A 22,074-nucleotide genomic window follows, 5' to 3' on the forward strand; every position below is an offset into this window, starting at 1 on the left:
CCATAACAGTTTCTCTCCAGCTAATAAATATATATATTGGACATATATATATGTATATATATATGTATATATATGTATATATATATATATATACACATTTTTAATATGTGTGTGTGTGCGTGTGTGTATACACACATATATATATGTAGGCACCATGCCTAGCATGGAGTCCAATGTGGGACTTGAACTCATGACCCTGAGATCAAGACCTGAGCTGAGTTCAAGAGTCGGACTCTTAACCAACTGAGCCACTCAGGCAGCCCCAACCACCATTTTATATATTTAGCTCGTATCTTTTGTTACTTGTATTCCTCCCCTACTACCCCTATATCATAAGCCAGGATTTTTACTTACTGTGTATAGTGTTGTACTCCATCACCCAGAATACTGCCTTAATAAATGTTTCTGAAGGAAGAATTTTGCAGACAGTAAACCTGGAGCACAAAGAGATTACATAACTGGTTCATGGCCACTCCATGTTAAAGAACGAATTCACGTTGGATCTCAACATTCTTCAACATCACTCTGGCTGAGAATACTACTATTATCAGAGGTGAAAACAGAGAATTCATCATCATAGTAAAAGAGCATTAAATAAAACAGAAGGGCTGTTAAAACGTGCATGTTTCTGGTACACTAAAATTGCTGATGGAAGACAGTGTGATTTTGACTAGCTAAATTTTCTCAAACATGCAGGCACAGTCCTACTTACAGAAAGAGTGATTCGGAAAGAAGAAAGAACAATTTATCTGAAGATGGTATTGTTCTGGAGGGAGAACCTGTAATAGTCAAGGCACAGAGTATGGTAGTCTAACAAAGGGATTCAGAAACAGTGTCTCAGCAAAGAAGAAACAAGTACCCTCTGTCGTAACAATGTTGCAGAGTTTAGCTGGCTAGGGTCTTCAGATGGCTCCAAGGTTTCTTCTATATTGTTGCATTGGTGTCCCCAGATCTGGTCCTCTTCAGCATCATTGAAGTGGGGTCATCCAGTACTCTGCCCATTGCAGTCTGAGAGAAAGGGGAGGTTTTCACATTGGGGAAACAATTCCCTGATTTTTTTTTCATACAGACTTCTAAGGAGTAATTCAATTTACTTAATAGATATAGAACAATTCAGGTCACCCATTTCCTCTGATAAGACCGTCTTTAAGCAATTGTACATTTCATTTAATTTTCAAAATTATTAATAAAGAGTTCTTTGTAATATTCTATTATTATCCTTTTAATATTTCTGGGGACCAAGTGACAGCCCTTTTTTCTGTCCTGATATTGTTAATGAGTATCTTCCCTTTTTTCAATGGTGGCCATGGGAATTGTAATATGTATATTTAATATAATGCAGTTAACCTAGAATAACATACAACATAACTTTTAATGTCAGACACTTAGAGCCAATTTTACTCTATTTTTCATTCTATTTTTGTCATATATCCAATAATTAATGCATCAACATAGTTTTACTTCATTTACTCTTTAAACAAATTATAATTAAATATCCAATATATGTTACATTTATCTTCATTTTAGATATTTTTGGTTTTATTCATTTCTTTGTGTAAACACATATTTTCTTCTGTTATACTTCTTTTGGATGGATAATTGTTTGAAGCACAAGTTTGCTTGATATAAATTATTTCAGTGTGTGTATATTTATTTCCCGAAAAGGTCTATTTTCTTTATACATTTTTTTAAAGATTTTATTTATTTAGTTGACAGAGAGATAGAGAGCACAAGTAGGGAGAGGGAGAAGCAGCCTCCCCGCTGAGCAGGGAGGCCAAGTCCGGGCTCCATCCCAAGACTCTAGGATCATGACCTGAGCGGAAGAAGGCAGACACTTAACCAACTGAGCCAGCCAAGTGCCCCTTGTTTTTATTTTTCTAAGATATTCCAAACATTTCTGTGGATGTTAAATTTGGGATTGACAGTGACTATCTTTCACTACTTTAAGTATTTCTTCATTATATCTGGTGTGAGTCATTTCTTATGGCATCTGCTATATCCTTATATTTTCTCTTCTGTATGTGACATGCATGTTCCTCTGAGTGCTTTCATAATTTTCTATTTACCTTTATTATTAATCAGTGATACTAATGAATTCTAGGTGTGTTTTGTCAGTTGGTTGGTTCGCTTTTTGTACTTTTCCTTTCTAGGATTTACTTTTCTGACTCATGGTTTGATGTTTCCTTTCCTTAATTTTAGAAGTCTTGGCCATTATATTTTCAAATATTTCTTCTGATTAATTCCTTCTCTATTTTTGTTCTGTATATTAGACTGTTTGATATTATGCCACAATTGTTAGATACATTTATTTTCATTTTTTCTATAGCTTACATTGTTTGCTTAATTCCTATTGTTTATCCTCAAGTTTTCTGATTTTTTTCCTCATCTTTTTTGATCTACTGATGATCCTGTTGAAGGAATTGTTTGTCTCTAATACTGAGTCTGGGTGTGTGTTGAATGTCCATCATTGGACACTTCTTTGTCTGTTGACAAAATATAGACTCACGTATATATTGTTTACTGTCTCCAAAGATCTTATTTTTTTAAGATTATTTATTCTAGAAAGAAGAGAGATGAACATGGGGAGAAGCAGAAGGATAGGGAGAGGATCTCAGGCAGCTTGGTGCTGAGTGTGGAGCTGGATGTGGGCTGGTTCTCACAACCCTGAGATCGTGACCTGAGCCAAAATCAAGAGTCAGATCATTAACCAATTGAGCCACTCAGGTGCCCTGACGACTAGACCTTTTAAATCTCTAGGAATACCTGTTTTTGAAAAGTTGCTTTTATTATTATTATTCTGAGCTATTCTTACTATTCTTGGCTGGGAACAGCAGAGAACACTTAGAGTGAAGGTAAATCCACTTTCTAGGCTTCTCTGCTCTTCCCAATAGCCCAAATTACTGGATTTAACATATGTTATGTGTGTATGTATGTAAAATATATGTGTATGTATATATGTATGTATATGTTAAATGTGTGTATGTGTATATATATATACACACAACATATATATACACACACACACATATATATGAATGTATGCTTAATTTAGCTAATTTCTTTCTACCTTCTTGCATGGTGGCCACATCTTTCTCCCACCTTTTGCTGAAGGTGAAGCACTTCATTTATCTCCTCTCTCCCTGGAGGAGCTTGTCTCCCCTTGTAATTCAGATTACTTGGGTGTTTTCAAACTCTGCTCTTTGACAGAGTTATAAAAAGTTAAAATTTGTAGATTATCTGGATTTTTAAAAAAACGTTATTGCAGCTCTCTACATCTTAAATGAAAGTGGAAATTTTATACATGTATTTTTTATTTAAAATTGTAATTACAGTGCCTTTAACATAGTGTTGTTTTAACTTTAGGTGTACCATAGAGTGATTCAGCAGTTACATATATTACTCAGTGCTTGTCAAGATAAGTGTACTCTTTTTTGTCTTAATGTGAATCCTTTTTTTTTTTTTTAAGAGTTTATTTATTTGGCAGAGAGAGATCACAAGTGGGCAGAGAAGCAGGCGGGGGTGAGGGACGGGTAGTAGGTTCCCTGCTGATCAGATAGCCCAATGTGGGGTTTGATCCCAGGACCCTGAGATCATGACCTGAGCTGAAGGCAGAGGCTTAACCCACTGAGCCACCCAGGCACCCCAAGATAAGTGTACTCTTAATCCCTTCACTACTTATACACTGTTTTAAGTCCCATCCAGTGCTGTAATTTCAAATATCTCCTTTCTAGATAACAACACATGTATCAGTAAAATATTTATTTGGATTCTAGTTCTGCATCTTGAAAATGTAATGGAATCTCAGAATCAGCATAGCTATAACTGGTAAAACTGATCTCCTTCCTTCCTTCCTTCCTTCCTACCTTCCTTCCTTCCTCTCTCTCTCTCCCCCTCTTTTTTTTCTTTTTATTTTGTCTTCATCTTATTTATCATACATGCTCAAAACCTGACAACTCTATGTGTTTCAGTAAAAGGAATAAATTATCATATCTGGTGGAAACCATTTTAAATGTATTCCTCTCTCTCTTGTTTCTGCTAATGACTTAAAGAATATTTTCAGTACTCCATAAATTATACTCTGAAAGCCAAATGATGCAGTTGGCAAAGTGAAAAAAATCAGTGTATTCTTTCATTTCATGTACAAAGGACCTTAAAAGCAGGGACAAACTTTTTGGTTTTACTTAATGCTAAAAATGTCCTTTATTTATGAAATAATTTCTCTTTAAATTATTTTTCATTGCCTCTTTTAATCTTTGTTCCTGAAGCTCTAAGATTATAGAAACAGGAAGCAAAATTATGTGTGTGGGTCACTAGGTGATACAGTGAGTGGTGCCACTTCCATTGGAACCTTTTGAATCCTGGACCTATGAATCTTGTCTATGGAAGAAATAGCACCATGTACTAGATGCATGGTGCTATTACATATATAGAACATACAGAACATATATAATCTTTATTTATGATCTTTATTTTTCAAATAAGAAGACTAGAAAGACACTAATAAGCAAAAACAAAATATTTTTATCATAACTTCTTCAACTGGACACAATGTACTTCATCCTTCATTGATTCAATTTAATGGTCTAGTGTGAAAGATATCATTAATTAATAAAACAATTTTTTTGAAACACTCTTTTCATTGCCTCTTTTACATCTTTGTTCCTTAAACTGTAGATGATGGGATTCAGCATGGGAGTCACAAAGCTATAAAATATTGATACTATCATGTCATGGTCCAGAGCATAGCTGGAACTCGGTCTCACATACATGAATAGGATGGTTCCATGGTATACCGACACTCCAGTTAGGTGAGAACCACACGTAGAAAAGACTTTCCGCCTCCCCTCAGCAGAATGCATCCGCAGAATGGCCAACAGAATGAAACCATAGGAGATCAGAACAATCATGATAGTGACTATCTCAATAGTGCCCACAAAGTAGAAGAGCAGTAGCTGGTTGGTGTGGGTGTCAGAACACGAAATGGCAAGTAGTGGAGGGATGTCACAAAAGACGTGTCTAATTTCATTGGATGCACAGAAGGAGAGGCTGAACGTGGCCACCGTGTGTACAGAAGCATGCAAAATGCCACCAACGTAGGAAGCAATGATGAGGGGCACGTAGACTCTGGGTGACATGCTCACGGAATAGAGGAGAGGGTTGTAGATTGCCACGTAGCGATCATAAGCCATGGCAGCCAAGAGGAAGCATTCTGTGGTCCCAAAAGTAACAGCAAGAAGCATCTGGGCTGCACATCCAGGGACTGAAATGACTTTATTCTTTGACATAAAATCTACTAACATATTTGGGGTAATTACTGAGGAAAAACAGGCATCTACAGATGATAACACACTCAGAAAATAGTACATGGGGTTGTGGAGCCGGGAATCCCCAATGACCAATAAAACTAAAAGCAAGTTTCCCATCATAGTAAAGAGATAGATTGCTAGAAACAGGAAGAACAAGATTATCTGTAGCTCAGGCTTCTCTGTGAAGCCCTTCAGTACAAATATGTTGACTTCAGTGACATTCTTCATGTTGGTACCTCATGGAACAAACTTGAAGATATTAATAAATTCATAATTCATATTAATATGACAAAAGTGAGCAGTTGTGCAAGTCAAGGAAAGTGAACTCTGTCTCATATTTATTTTATGGCAATGCATAATTTCCCAGCAGCTGATCAGTAGACGGTGACAAGATGGTGGGTCAAAGGTTGATGCCACTCACTGCAGAATTAAATGGAAGATTTGAGTTTTTACTCACTGGCTCAACTTATGTCATTTTTAAAACTATGAGATCAAATGTTTAATTTACCACTGAATTCTATTAGCTACTTTCCTTTTAAATCACATTAAAACACAAAATGAACAGGTAAGTATGTTTTTCTTATAACATCCAAACACAAGACAGTATATCAGTGAACACAACATTGCAATTCACACCAGAATTCTAAACCTGTCAGAAATTCTGTAAAATTGCTACAAGCTACTCATCTGCAGAATTATGGCAAAATTCAATCCCAGGTCTCCCTCAGAGAGCATGCACTTTTCATTTTTTTTCATTGATTCTTATTATACCATAGCTTCATTCTGCAATTGACTTCCCTCCCCAGCACCTCCACTGAAATAAAAAAAAAACAACATGATTTTTTATGTATTTGAATATTTTTAAGTCATTAAGACTAGAGAAATGTGAACTAAGGAGTAATCGGAAGTGGCTTCTACAATACATGGCTAGCAAAATAATCTTAAAAGAATTATTATTTTCCTTATTATATCAACATATAAGCCCCCTGAGAGGTGAATAAGTCAAATGTTTTCGGGCTCTCTTTTGATAAATTTTATCTTATTTTCACTTTGAACTGGTCTGTCTTCTGATATGAGGAAAATGAACACACGCATCTACTTGGAGCCTTCTTATTACTTTTACAAACAGAAATTTATTATTTTCCATTACCTTTGTTTTATTCCAGGAAGTGTTGTTTTCCAATTCTTAGACAGACTCTGCATAAATCTATTTTGTAATGAATGCACTCTATTCACCTATAGAATAGGCAATGAGGCTTTAGTATGGGGGATTTCATAGTATATTTAACTTTGTTGTTTTAGGTTTCACATCTTAAATATGCAAAAATTACCTGAAAATTTCTCTTACCCACAGAATAGCAAAGGCAGGTTTAGGTACATTATTAATATGGTTCATTTAGATCGCTTATATCCACTTACTCAGCTGTTTATAAACCCCACAGGAGATGCCCATACAGGAATATAACCCAATTATCTTTGGTGCAAAATAACAACACAAGAATTTACTCAGTAATGAAAAAGTAAGAGGTCTGGAGTAATGTACCACGTGTTAATGTTTTATAAAATAAATAGTTATTCGATTTCTGGTTTAAAATAATGACTTAAATATGTATATGTTGTTACTAGATAAGAAATCTTTTTTTTTTTTCTAGATAAGAAATCTTTAGCTCAGAGACATACTTTTATATAATAGCTCTGATACTTGGTTAGAACTAACTTCTCTGAGAACTGATTTCCTCCTTTTGGCAATAGGAGCCATTTTATTAGAGTCAATCAAATGTATTACACTTTTACTCTGTTCAAATTATAAAGTATGTGGTTTTAATATATCCATCTAAAGGTATAAATTTGGAGCTTATCGGAAGATTATTATTCAAGGTAATAGGAAAAGTCCAAAAATCCCATAGAAATGTGGAGGAGACATTAAAAGTTTAAAGCTCTGTGGGACTTGGTAAATCATGTAGCTTTGTGAATCCTAAATGCTAATCTAGCATTTAATCAGATTAAATAAAAATATCTATTGATTGGTTGAAAAACAAATATATACATATGCAATTCACACACACACACACACACACACACACACACACACACACAGAACTAGGATCAAAATAGAAATATTTAACCTATGTAGACCTATGTCTACAGAGATGCCAGATAGAATTTTTATTTTTCTTTAAATTTTTTGGATAGTCCCTGCTTTTACCCAAGCTTCATCACTGTCAGGAAGGATCCATGAGAGACTGAAAAAGATCTCAGAAACATGCAGCATATACTCCCTTTGAAAAGGATAGGTCTTCACCTAGAAAAAGAAAATGCTGAGAAGCTTGTCAACTGGATAGAGCAAATACACTAGGAAGGAAAGTTTCAATAAGGGAGGGATCATGTGATCATGACTTGACCTAAAATCAAGAATCAGACACTCAACTTACTGAACCACCCGGGCATCCCAGCTTGATGAATTTTTTAATTAAACTTATCCCTGTAAACAAGCCCAGGAAGTAGAACATGGCCAGAACACAAGGAGCCTCTCATATCTTTCAGTTACTATTTTCCCAGCAAGGATAACCATAGGATGAAACAAAGTCTAACTTATGGTAATAGTTCATTTTTTTTTAAAGTTGGGGTTATTGTTTTTTTGATATAAATACAGAATATCTACCATTTATATGTGCCAGTTACATGGATGTCCATAAAGACATACATCTGTGTAAAAACAATCGTTTATGGGTGATAAAATATTCTCTATTGTAGAATTATAGAATTCCCTTGTTAATTTCTGCAATTGTTTTTTTTTTTTAGTTTTAACTAGGACTGCATTGCATATATAGATCACTTAGGATTACATTTATTAGTAGGTCCTTGATTTATAATTCAGCTCTATCCATATCAGCTAGCTTTCTTCTTTCTTTCTTTCTTTCTTTCTTTCTTTCTTTCTTTCTTTCTTCTTTCTTTCTTCCTTTCTTTCTTTCTTTTTCTTTCTTTCTTTCCTTTCTCCTTTCATAAATTCAAATTCCATGACCAACATTCCCTGTCTACTAATTTAGACTCCCTAGGTGTTGAGCTTAGGCATTCATGTATTTTCAACAAATTTTTGAATAATTTATTTAAGTACATAACCCAGGAACTAGTTTATAGGTGAGTATATAAGGTACCCAAGACCCTGATCAACACAGAAGTTTGACCTTTATCTCTGCCAGATATCTAATATTCTGTTTTATTACATAGAATATTAAAGTTATCTGTCTACTGTCCCAACAATAAACTTTCTGCTTTCAATACTTCCTGTTATGTATGCATATCCCTTCTCCTTAGTAAACTTTCAGTGAGCTTAAATACATCTCTCATGCCACTAAGAAGTATAGCTCTTTAAAAGTCAAATAAATACGGTTGTCTTTATTACATGATTATGAAGTCTGTTATAACTTATTTTGAGACAGGTAAATGGGTTATATTCCCAGGAAAAAAAAAAAGTGGATTTTAGACAATTTAAGTCATTAACCCCATGGCACATAGCTATTTAGTGTCAGAGTCAAGATTATGTCCTGTAGCACTAGATTTCTTTTCCATCTCTATGCCATTCTTTCTGCATTAAGGATTATTTTATAACAGAGACCAAAGGGTATTCATGTAATCATTTTATCTTGTAGCTCATAGTTCTAGAACCATTAATTTACTATTTAAAAAAAAAACATGAAATTATCTGACTTTTCTATTCTGGAAGATAATTAGTGTATTTTCTCCTTGAAGCATCCCTGAGGAATTCAAGAAGAGCTTGAGAACTTAGTATAAAAGTCCAAATGCTTAGTGTTCACAGGCAACTTAACTGAGTAAGCTGTTCATTTCCACAGGTAAGAGGAAAGAGTTTCTTATGACTTACAAAATATTTCAGAAGTCATAACCTTGAATCTCTGGCTAGTTTTTATGTTTTAATATTTAAATCTGAGGCAGAAATTTCTAGTTAATTTAGAGTTGAATTAAAATTGATTAAAGGAATTCCAGGTAACATTGCCGAGATAATAAGAAAGACTACCTACATATTTAGGTCAATAGGATGTAATTTAGACATGTCATGTCATTTTCTTGATGAAAGATAATAATTGGAATAAAGGTAGTAGAAATAAGGAATTATATTACAAATTTAGGAGAATTGTTAAATATAGAGAAAATCAACTATCAACCAACCAATGGATACATACCATTTTGGGATCATAATTATTTTTTTGTTTTTGTTTTTGTTTTCAAATGGAAGGATATACATTGATTTTAAATTTGTTTTGCTGGTCAGCTGCTTGGACAAGAAGCCATTTCAGTTTTGTTTTCTTTTTTTTAATCATGGTCTGCTTAACGAGATAGCTTTATAAAATACTCCAAAGACATGAAGATGTTATTTTGTATTGTTTCTAGGAGATAACACTTCCAGAATTATGGCCTATCACAATGAATTTGCAACATGGTCAAGGGGAAATAGCTTAACATATAGGACAGACAAACCTGCTCTTGCTTCCTGGCTTTGCTCCTGATTGTATGACCTTGGTCAGGTTACAGGTTGGGATGTTTCTCAGTTTTCTCATCTATAAAAGGATGCTGAATTATTTACTGTGCAGGTAGCTATGCAGCTTATCTAAGGTAATGTACACAAAATTTCTAACCTTTAGTATTATGTGGTTAATATCATGTGTTTTTGCTGCTATCATAGCTTCCCTTCTCAAGCTTAGCATTTATAACATTGCTCTCATGCATGTACCTTACTTTATGCTTTCTAACTGCATTACAGATGAACAATTGACAATTTTAATCTTCCAGATCAGTCTATTTTGTTAACATTGATGGTCCACATTTTTGTCTATCTAGGCCCTATTTCTTAAACTGAAATTAGCTAGGAAAAAAAAAACACAATCAAGTTTAATTTCTTTAAATATTAGTTGGCAAAAGCCTTCTTGAAGTGCATTTTGGAAGACGTAAACTCCATGTTTTTTGTCCTTCATCCTTCTAGTTCCCTAGAGTGAAGTAGATAATTGCTCTGTTGGGACATGATTTCGATTACCTTTAATGCCTTCATGTACAAGCTACCTTCTTGCACTACAGATAAAATCAGAGAAATTAAAAATCATAAGAAATTATGGACAAAAGTTTCAGGGGTGATGTAAATAAACACAGTGTCACTTTACTGACATGCCCAAAGTACAATGATGCAATGACATGGATGTATTTTTAAGGTGCCTGATACCAAAGAGTATTAGGATGATCAGAAAGGGCTACCCCATATGACAAGCTGAAATTAAGTCTAACATCCCATATTGTACTCATTTGGGGATATTTCAAAATTAAATAGTTTCACATTATTTTTCTGATTTAAATGCATCCCAATTTTGTGATATAGATATGGTTGCTCCCATTTTAACAATTGTGCACACACACACAAAAGGAATCTCACAAGCATTGTACAAAATCTAGGGCTAGTACTCAGGTATGTAATTTTTATTATACTACTTTCAGATTTTTTTAATTCCTATAGTCATTCATCTTTGAGGACTTTGAGGTGATGCATTGTGAAACCAGGTGGGAGAATTTTGACAGAAACTAACTGGAAATCAAATCATTTATTGGCATAATTTTTAACATGACAAATTTAACCAACAACTTAATAACATAATTTCTTTAATTTATTTATACAGGGTAATGCATTTACTTGAACCCAACTTCCAAGCCCATCACTGCATATTCCTTCATTGCGAAGGATTTCAACATACCTTTCTAAGAAGCAAACAAAAGGATACACAGGGTGTGTTCTATTAAATTAAAAAAAAATACCTTTAAAACCTATAAACATTAAAATGCCACAGTTTCCAAGAGATTTAGATTTACACAGGATTCAGATGACAAACGTGACCGAGGTCACCATGTTTATATTGATGGGCTTCACAGATGATTTTGAGATGCAGGTCTTCCTGTTTTTTCTATTCCTAGCAATCTATCTTTTCACTCTGATAGGAAATTTGGGACTGGTTATATTGGTCATTGGGGATTCTCGGCTCCACAATCCCATGTACTATTTTCTGAGCGTGTTATCATTCCTGGATGCCTGCTATTCCTCAGTTGTCACCCCCAAAATGCTGGTCAATTTCCTAGCAGAGAATAAAGCCATTTCCTACCTTGGATGTGCAGCCCAGATGCTTCTCTTTGTTACTTTTGGGACCACAGAATGCTTCCTCTTGGCTGCCATGGCTTATGATCGCTACGTGGCAATCTATAACCCTCTCCTCTATTCCGTGAGCATGTCACCCAGAGTCTACGTGCCCCTCATCGTTTCTTCCTACATTGGTGGCATTTTGCATGCTTCTGTACACACGGTGGCCACGTTCAGCCTCTCCTTCTGTGCATCCAATGAAATTAGACACGTCTTTTGTGACATCCCTCCACTACTTGCCATTTCGTGTTCTGACACCCACACCAACCAGCTACTGCTCTTCTACTTTGTGGGCACTATTGAGATAGTCACTATCATGATTGTTCTGATCTCCTATGGTTTCATTCTGTTGGCCATTCTGCGGATGCATTCTGCTGAGGGGAGGCGGAAAGTCTTTTCTACATGTGGTTCTCACCTAACTGGAGTGTCGGTATACCATGGAACCATCCTATTCATGTATGTGAGACTGAGTTCCAGCTATGCTCTGGACCATGACATGATAGTGTCGATATTTTACACGATTGTGATTCCCATGCTGAATCCCATCATCTACAGTTTAAGGAACAAAGATGTAAAAGAGACAATGAAAAAAATGTTTGGTAAAATTTGGTTATCTAAATAAAGTATATTATTCACATTGACCACAAAATTGAGAAAAGTTAAGAATAGTATTTATTGTCTTAATATTAAAATGATAGTGATTGTATTATTTTGCTCAGATTGCCCTAACAAAGTGCCACAGAGTGCTGGCTTAACAAAAGAAATTTATTTCTCATTGTTATAGAATCTGTAATTCTAAAGGTGAAGGCAGGGTGAATTTCTTCTGAGGCCTCTCCCCTTCACTTGCAAGGCGAAGTCTTTTTTTTTTTTTTTTTTGCAATTGCAGTCTTTTCTTTCTGTATCCATGTAGCCATTCCTCTCTGTGCCTCTGTGTTCTGAAAGTATAATGTGGACACTTGTAGATAGATATATCGACAGATATACTGCATATACCTATATATAAATATATTTACATATATACCCATATTTATCATATATAAGTATATTTATACATACAGAGTCACATATGCATGTGATCTTTACTTTAAAATGTATAGTATTAATTTTCACCCTCATTATACATCAAACTTGATTATCGCCCATAGTTGCAGTTCTTAATAATTTTATAATTATATCTGACTAGCTTGAGCAAATACCACCTAACTGATAGCAAAACTCCAGCTCACACAATCCCAATCCACTTCCCTAGAGTCTCTAACATCTGTCTCCTGATAAAAGCATTCTGCTCTATCCTTAAATCTGTGCAGTGGCAGCAGGGGTCACAGATAATATATTTAAATCTTGGGTGTCATTACCACCCTGCTTGTGAGGGTGCATCTCTCCCCTTTTTTTATTTCATTGAGAACATGGACATTGAATCCATTTTTACTTCCTCCCAAAATACAGATACTAGGCATTAGTATTTATCAATATTATACTTAAGAATGATAGACAGACACAATTCGGAGAGTAAGATACAGCCGGCTGGCAGAAGCTAAGCTAAGCCTCAGCCCATCTTGGTGAGTTTTCCTGCTAACCCATTATAGACTCAGCTTTTGTTCTGCTTTCTTTTGACCATTACCACCTTGAGATGTAATTAAAGATGCCAGCACTCCTCAGTGCCCAGACCCAAGAACCAAGGTATAGAGAAGCAGCCTGATTATACTCATATTTAGTCCTGTTTCCAACAGACCTCATTTTCATTGCAAGGACATGTGTCCTTCAAAGTTAATTAATTGTAAATGGTTTTGGTTTTTCCATCCCTCCCTCCTTCCTTTCATTATCACCATTTTAAAAAATATTTTATTTATTTGAGAGAGAGAAAAAGAGATAGCAAGAGAGAGCACAAATGGGAAGGAGAGGGAGAAGCGTGGGTCTCAATCTCAGAACCCTGGGATCATGAACTAAATGGAAGGCAGATGCTAAACTGACTGAGCCACCCAGGTGCCCCACCATTATTATTATTTTTATGTTATTATTATTTTTTAATCATAATTTATTTAATCATTTCCCTCTTGAGGGATGGCTAGGTTCTTCATATTTTTTTACATTTTTAATCATTTTTAAAATTTATTTTCAGCATAACAGTATTCCTTGTTTTTGTACCACACCCAGTCCTCCATGCAATCCGTGCCCTCTCTAATACCCACCACCTGGTTCCCCCAACTTCCCACCCCCCCACCTCTTCAAACCCTTCAGATAGTGTTATTATTTTTAAGTGTTAAATCCCTTTATTTCCAATAGGATGATCTCCTTAAAACATAGAACACAATGTAAGGATATTTCCCTAAAATGGGATTGTTGGGTTTAAATAATACTTTAACTACATAAATACAGATAATCTCCTACAACATTATATACTCCACCACCCCCAATTTTTCTTCATTTCTTTTCTTCTATTTGAACTGTTTACCCAGCTGCCATTCATGACTCCTTTTTTAAAATGCCTTTTCTTAGTGAGGATTTCATTGACTACATTACAATAATTACAATTTATTTCCATTGACTATCCTCATATTTTTTCTTGAATATAACCATTGCACTTGTCACTCTTTCATATAATATACACTTAATTTATATTTGATTTATTGTCTGATCTATTTTCCAGACACATATATTTGAAATATTGTCTGAAACAAATTATTGCTCAATAAATATTCCCTAAGTGAATAAATATTTTACATAAGAAATGGTCAAAAGCATTTTTAACTCAATGAAAAGATGCATGTGAAATAAGATAGAATGTTCTATTTAAATAGTAGTTTTGAATTTTCTAGTTTATTTTTCCCTTAAAATAGGTTCATCAAGAAGTAAAAAAAAAAAAAAATAGAACTACCCTATGACCCAACAATTGTACCACTAGATATTCAGCCTAAGAATTCAAAAATATAGATTCAAAGGGCACATGTACCCTGATGTACATAGCAGCATTATCTGTAGTAGCCAAACTATAGAAAGAACCCAAATCTCCTTCCACTGATCAATGGATAAAGAACATGTGGTACAACACACACACACACACACACACACACACACACAGAGATAGAGAGAGAGAGAAATATTATTCAGCCATAAAAAAGGATGAAATCTTGCCATTTGTAACAACACGAATGGAGCTAGAGTACAGTAGCTAAGTGAATTGAGTCAGTTAAGAAAGACAAATACCCTATGATTCCATTCCCATGTGGAATTTAAGAAACAAAGCAGATGAACATAGGGGAAGGAAAAAAGAGAGAGAGAGAGGGAAGAAAGTAAACCAGAACTATAATTAACTAACTATAGAGAACCCAACTCAAGGTGTGAGGGAGGGAGGTGGGGAGGGGGATGAGCTAGATGGGGGATGGGTATTAAGGAGGGCACTTGTAATGAGCACTGGGTGTTATATGTAAGTTATACATCACTAAATTCTACTCCTGAAACTACTTTTACATATATGTTAACTAGCTAGAATTTTAAATAAAAACGTGAAAAAAAATAAATAAAATATTTCCTCTTTTTATTAGTCTACTTTGCTATTCTTTCCTAGCTGTCTCATTTGGGTACAATTTTCCAATGAATAGTGTGTGAGTGGAATCACACATATATTATTATTTCATACTTTCATCATCAATATTTCTGTTTTTTCCCACTTTTTTTTAACTTAGGAGTAGCTTAGTAACGTCTAAAAATACTCTAATGGAATAGTTTGGGAATTTTTTAAAATTTGTTAGTCATTTCCAAACAGAATGCAATTTTTTTTTTAATTTCTTTATTCAGAGCTTACTTTTCATTAATAAATGGAAGTTCTCATAAATGCTGCCCCTACACTTGTAAAGAGAGAAACTTGTCAAAGTCAAATCTTTATACATACTCACCTACAAAAACAATCTTACTGATTGTTTAGTTTAAGCTTTTATGTCCCAAGTAATGTTTTCTTAACTGAAAATATTTAATACAGGTGTATTAAATTTCCTAAAGTTAGCGGGCTTCTTTCCATCTCTCTTTGCATCTCCTGTATGAGAACTTTCCTGTTTGGGATATGTGTTGCTACATTTCTATTTGCATAGGAAACATTCACTCTGGAGTGGCAGAGCCCCAGTGGAGGTGTTCACCTCACCCTAGGTTACCCCGTAGGATGGCAGACTCAAAGCGGCAAACAGAGTAGCCTTACTGATTTAAAGGAATGGCAGTGGCAAGTTGATCATGGTATTCCCAGAAGTGAAATAGAGGAGAAATGCTGCATTCTGACTTATCCTCCCACCGAAGAAGCAGAAAAGTTCTAGGTTAAATGACTAGTCTAAATTGTCACAAAATCTAACTTGAATCATAAAATCAGAGCCATTGTCCCTCAGTCAGTCTGTGAACTGAGGCAGCTTAGAAACCCTTAATGGGGGCGCCTGGGTGGCTCAGTGGGTTAAGCCGCTGCCTTAGGCTCAGGTCATGATCCCAGGTCCTGGGTTCGAGCCCCACATCGGGCTTACTGCTCAGCAGGGAGCCTGCTTCCTCCTCTCTCTCTGCCTGCCTCTCTGCTTACTTGTGATTTCTCTCTGTCAAATAAATAAATAAAATCTTTAAAAAAAAAAAAAAAAAGAAACCCTTAATGAAGGGAGGCCAGTGCCCCTGAAAAAGGACCAAGGTATACTACCAAGAATTTAAATTATTAATCTTCCTCCAAGCCTTCCCCAAAGGCTTGGGGACTTTTACCAGGGTGACTATGCACTTGTGAAAAGGAAATAAACAGATCTTTGAGAACTACTGGGCACTACTTATGAACTGATGATGATTCCAGAAGATCCAAGACATTGTTGTGTGTTTGTGTGTTTGTGGCCCAACAGTTAGGGTAGGGGCTTGGAGAGGTCAGGTGACCAGTGGAGTTTTACTTCTGGCCCATCTCACAGTGAATGCTGCATGTCCCTGCATCATCCTGAGTTATTCCTCCAGTTCCAGAATGTCTACTTGGAACAGAACAACTCAGTCCTTGGCAGAATCTCCACATTGGTTCCCTGACCTGTGGAGTAAGGGTTATCATGATGGAAAAATCCCAAGTCAGAGCAATCATATCTGCCTCTCCCATGAAAAAGAGTAAACCAGAATCAATACTGCATTTTGAAGGGTAATGAGAGATTAGTTTCACCATCAAACACTTGAAGGATGCAAGAGGGTTGATTCTATTACATCCTCACTTAAATCTCTTATTTAACCTATGCAGAAAACTGATGGGTCTTTGAGAATGACAGAGAATTACCATAAGCTTAACTACATGACCATTTTCATTGTTGCTCTTGGACAGATGTGGCTTCATTGCCTGAGTAAATTAACACATACCCTGGTACTTGGTGTGCAGCTATTGATCTGTCAACTGTTTTTTCTTTCATATATTTTCATAAAGCTTGCCAAAAAAAATTAGTTTTCTCTGAGCTAGTGAAACCAACAAACTTCACTGTCCTACCTCAGAGTACAATCGTTCTACAGCCTATGTCATAATTTGATTCATAGAGATTTGTGCGCTTTTTCCTTCCACAAGATATCACCTGGATCCACAACATTGATGACATTGCATTAAGTAGACCTAATGAGCAAGAAGTAGTAACTACTCTAGACTTATTGGTAAGACATTCATGTGACATGACTGGAAAATTAATTTGATGAAAATTCAGGGGCTTTCTGCATTTCAGTGGTATAAGGCATGTTAAGATCAAGGGAAATTTGTTGCATCTGGTCACTTTCACAACCAAAAATTTCACACTAGTGGACCTCTTTTTTGAAGGCAATATATTCTTCATTTAGCTGTGTTACTCTAGCCGTGTCCTAACTGACTTCAAAAGTTGATAGTTTTGAAGGGTTAATGATAAGGAAAAGGCTCTGCTATAGGTTCAGGCTGCTGTGAACCTTCTCTTCCAAGTCAAGTATATGATCCAGCAGGTCCACTGGTGCTTTGAGTGGCAGTGGCAGAGAAGGACGTTGATTGGAGCTTTCAGTCCGCCCTTATGAGGAAATCACAGACCCTTAGTATTGTGGAGCAAAGCCTTCCCAGCCTCTATAGATAACTACTTTTCTAAGTAAAACAGCTTTTAACCTGCCACTAGGTCTTAGTAGAGACTGAACACTTTACCATAGCCACTAAATTACCACAAAACCTGAGTTTCTGCATTCAAAGCTGGGTGTTTTCTGACCCCAAAAGTCATAAATTCAGGCATACACAGCATCCCTCCATCACGAAATGTTATATATGAAGTTGTGTCTGAGCAGGCCTTGAAGGTCCAAGTAAGTTACGTGAAGAAGTAGCCTAAACACCAAGGCTCCACAATTCTTCTCTCTTATAGCCTGAATCTATGGCTTCCGTGGAGTTCCCTATGATTATTTGACAGAGGTAGAGAAGACTTAGGCCTGGTTTACAAATGGTTCTGCATGACATGCAAACACCACCTAGAAGTAGACAGCTGCACCAAGATAGCCTCTTTTTATGACATCCCTGAAAGACTGCAGTGAAAAGATACCCTCCCAGTGGGAGGAACCTTGAGCTGTATATCCAGATGTTTATTTTGCTTGTAAAGAGAAATAACCAGATGTGAAACTACATTTTGATTGATGTTCTATAGCCAGTCGTTTGGTTGGACAGTCAGGGACCTGGAGGTACATGAGGGAAAAATTTGTGTCAAGAAGGCTGGTCAAGAGGTATATGGATAGACTTCTCATTCTGTGTTAAGCAGCGAGGATATTTGAATCCCTTGTCAATGCCCACCAAAGATTGACCTCAGCAGAGAAGGATTTTCATAATCAAGTAGATAGGAGGACTCATTCTATGAATATCATTCATCTTATTTCACTAGCCACCCCTCTTACTAAGTAATGGGTTCATGAAGTGACTGTGGCAGCAAGGATGAAGGTTTGTGTAGGGTCAGTAACATAGACCTCCATTCACAAGGGCTGACTAGTCTGAACCCATTCCTGAGCAACCAGTCTGCCAGAAGCAGAGACCAATACTTAAGGGCCAACATGGGACCATTACCTGGTGTGATCAGCCAGCTTGTGTCAGGTTTTTACACTGTACCTTATAGGGCAATGTATTGGGACTGGTTATATTTGTCCTTGGGAAGGCCTAGCTTCACCATCCCATGTACAATTTTCCGAGTGTTTTATCATTCTTGGATGCCAGTTATTCTTCAGTTGGTACTCCAAAAATGCTCATCAATTTCCTAGCAGAGAATAAAGTCATTTCCTACCTTGGATATGCAACCCAGATGCTTCTCTTTGTTACTTTTGGGACCACAGAATGCTTTCACTTGGCTGCCATGGCTTACGATCACTATGTGGCAACCTACAACCCTCTCCTCTATTCCGTGTGCATGTCGCCCAGAGTCTGTGCATCACTCATCATTGCTTCCTACGTTGGTGGCATTTTGCATGCTTCTGTACACACAGTGGCCACGTTCAGTCTGTCCTTCTGTGCATCCAGTGAAATTAAGCACGTCCTATGCAGGATCCCTCCACCACTTGGATTTCTTGTTCTGACACCCACACAAACTATATATATATATGTATATATACATATATATATATATATATATATATATATAATGCATATGTGTATTATATATAGGGTAATATGGTGTGTATATAGTGTGCATATATATTTTATGCACATAGACTTATATAATTAACCAGTTGTTGCTTTTCTCTGTTTTACTTTTATTTGTTTTCCTGAGCCTAAGTACATCAATAAATGCTCTATCTAATACTTACCAGTAAAACTTTTGGAGTTTCATAAATGGATCTTATCATTTCTGTTATTGGACAGTAATAAGGAAAGATTTTGATAATGGAATAAAAATACATAGTGTTGGGCCAAACAGTGAAAAAGTCATGGCCATTAGCCTTGATGGATCTTACTCTGAAAGTACATGGAGAGCAAATGAAACAATTTTAAGGAGGTCTTGCTGAGGGAACTCAGGATGGAGAAGTAACCTCATAATGAGTGTGAATAACTTTCTATAAACAGTGTGATGATGCACCAATCCGTAGAACCCTGAGTACATAAGCTATAGTAGTAGTGAGCGAAGAAAATTCCACAAGGACTGACAACAGCAATACACTTGCATCAACAAATATTTAATATGAATCAATATGAAAACAAAAAATATAAAAGTATATAGATGTATATAGTAAAAGTATATAGATCAACCCAGCAATTGCACTACTGGGCATTTACCCTAAAGACACAAATATAGTGATCCGAAGGGGCATGTGCACCCAAATGTTTATAGCAGCAATGTCCACAATAGCCAAATGGCTATTTGTTCTTTGCACAAATGGAAAGAACCTAGATGTCCATTGACAGATGAATGGATAAAGAAGATGTGGTATATATATACGATGGAGTACTATGCAGCCATCAAAGAAATGAAGTCTTGCCATTTGCGACAACATGGATGGAACTAGAGGGTATCATGCTTAGCGATATAAGCCAATCAGAGAAAGACAATTATCATATGATCTCCCTGATATGAGGAAGGTGAGAGGCAACGTGGGGGGTTTGGGGGGTAGCAAAAGAATAAATAAAACAAGATGGGATCGGGAAGGAGACAAACTGGAAGAGACTCAATCTCAGAAAACAAACTGAGGGTTGCTGGGAGGAGGGGTGTAGGGAGAGGGTGGTGGGGTTATGGACGTTAGGGAAGGTATGTGCTATGAAGTGTGTAAACCTGGCGATTCACAGACCTGTACCCCTGCGGTTAATAATAAATTATTTGTTACTAAAAATTTTTTTTTTAAATTAAAAGTATATAGATGATACAAATGGCCATATCTGTAAAATACTATGTTGGAGGGCTGATGAATGCTTTATTTGGAAATATTCTAGGATATATAGACAGTATGATTCACTAAAACCAAGACGTTGTCTTTAGTTTCTGAACATAGAGACATAAATTTTTATGCAACATTCCTTGAAGATTAACTCAGTGCTAATAATGTGTTTTACTTAGGAAAACAATTTCTCACAAACAATTTCTTCATTGCCTCTTTTACATCTTTGTTCCTTAAACTGTAGATGATGGGATTCAGCATGGGAATCACAATTGTGTAAAAGATTGACACTATCATGTCATGGTCCAACACATAGCTGGAACTCGGTCTCATATATATGAAAAGTATGGTTCCATGATAAATTGTCACTCCAGTTAGGTGAGAACCACATGTAGAAAAGACTTTCCGCCTCCCCTCAGCAGAATGCATCTGCAGAATGGCCAACAGAATGAAACCATAGGAGATCAGAACAATCATGATAGTGACTATCTCAATAGCGCCCACAAAGTAGAAGAGCAGCAGCTGGTTGGTGTGGGTGTCAGAACAAGAAATGGCAAGTAGTGGAGGGATGTCACAAAAGACATGCCTAATTTCATTGGATGCACAGAAGGAGAGGCTGAACGTGGCCACCGTGTGTACAGAAGCATGCAAAATGCCACCAACGTAGGAAGCAATGATGAGGGGCACGTAGACTCTGGGTGACATGCTCACGGAATAGAGGAGAGGGTTGTAGATTGCCACGTAGCGATCATAAGCCATGGCAGCCAAGAGGAAGCATTCTGTGGTCCCAAAAGTAACAAAGAGAAGCATCTGGGCTGCACATCCAAGGTAGGAAATGGCTTTATTCTCTGCTAGGAAATTGACTAGCATTTTGGGGGTGACAACTGAGGAATAGCAGGCATCCAGGAATGATAACACGCTCAGAAAATAGTACATGGGATTGTGGAGCCGAGAATCCCCAATGACCAATATAACCAGTCCCAAATTTCCTATCAGAGTGAAAAGATAGATTGCTAGGAATAGAAAAAACAGGAAGACCTGCATCTCAAAATCATCTGTGAAGCCCATCAATATAAACATGGTGACCTCAGTCACGTTTGTCATCTGAATCCTGTGTAAATCTAAATCTCTTGGAAACTGTGGCATTCACTTTTTATTTATAAGTGCTAAAGGCAATATGAAAATAGTATATCTAATTATATCCCCATATTTGTTTCTTAGCAGGGTATAATGATTTCCTTGGCACGGATAAAAATAGTCAGCAATAAAGATGTTGGTCCCAAGTCCTTGCATTTTGCTGTTAAATAAAAGGAAGAAATGATTTTATTCAGTCATTGATTACATATATCAGGTTAAAAAAAACTATTGATTTAAATAGTTTATTGTCTATATCATTTTCTGTTCAATTCTTTATTGTATTTTTGCATATCACATAAACTTGAAATGCACAATGATGAATAAATGTGAATATTTAAGTCTTAAAATATTATGGTGGAAAGTACACATCTGAATACTAGTTCTGGATTGGCTACAATGGACATGAAAGTCCTTTCTTTAATATTTGCAACCATTCAAATGGGAGTAAGTCCACTTCTGTCACAAGCTTGTGTTGGATTTTAATGAGAAATTCTAGGGGCGACAAGGTGGCTCTGTAGGTTGAACAGCCAGTTATTGGCTTTGGTTCAGGTCATGATCTCACAGGTATTGGGATGGAGCCCTGCAGGGGGCTATAGGCTCAATGGAAAGTCTGCTCAA

At 36.3% G+C, this 22,074-nt stretch overlaps 3 protein-coding genes and 1 pseudogene across 3 annotated transcripts; 2 read left to right on the forward strand and 2 right to left on the reverse strand.

Annotated features, from left to right (window-relative positions):
* Positions 1-4,601: 4,601 nt before the first annotated feature.
* Positions 4,602-5,578, reverse strand: LOC125079536 (olfactory receptor 5T2-like). Its single transcript, XM_047693214.1, has one exon. The coding sequence runs from the start codon at positions 5,532-5,534 to the stop codon at positions 4,602-4,604; it is 933 nt and encodes a 310-aa protein (XP_047549170.1). The 5' UTR covers positions 5,535-5,578.
* A 5,565-nt stretch (positions 5,579-11,143) lies between these two features.
* LOC125079352 (olfactory receptor 5T1-like) lies at positions 11,144-12,118 on the forward strand. Its single transcript, XM_047692889.1, has one exon. It carries the CDS (start codon positions 11,144-11,146, stop codon positions 12,116-12,118), a length of 975 nt encoding a protein of 324 aa, XP_047548845.1.
* A 4,656-nt stretch (positions 12,119-16,774) lies between these two features.
* On the forward strand, positions 16,775-19,263 carry LOC125079850 (olfactory receptor 5T3-like; annotated as a pseudogene).
* A 1,227-nt stretch (positions 19,264-20,490) lies between these two features.
* LOC125079852 (olfactory receptor 5T1-like) lies at positions 20,491-21,465 on the reverse strand. Its single transcript, XM_047693577.1, has one exon. It carries the CDS (start codon positions 21,463-21,465, stop codon positions 20,491-20,493), a length of 975 nt encoding a protein of 324 aa, XP_047549533.1.
* Between the last annotated feature and the right edge of the window lie 609 nt (positions 21,466-22,074).

The sequence above is a fragment of the Lutra lutra genome, chromosome 10 (assembly GCF_902655055.1).
Source record: "Lutra lutra chromosome 10, mLutLut1.2, whole genome shotgun sequence".
Classification (NCBI taxonomy): domain Eukaryota; kingdom Metazoa; phylum Chordata; class Mammalia; order Carnivora; family Mustelidae; genus Lutra; species Lutra lutra.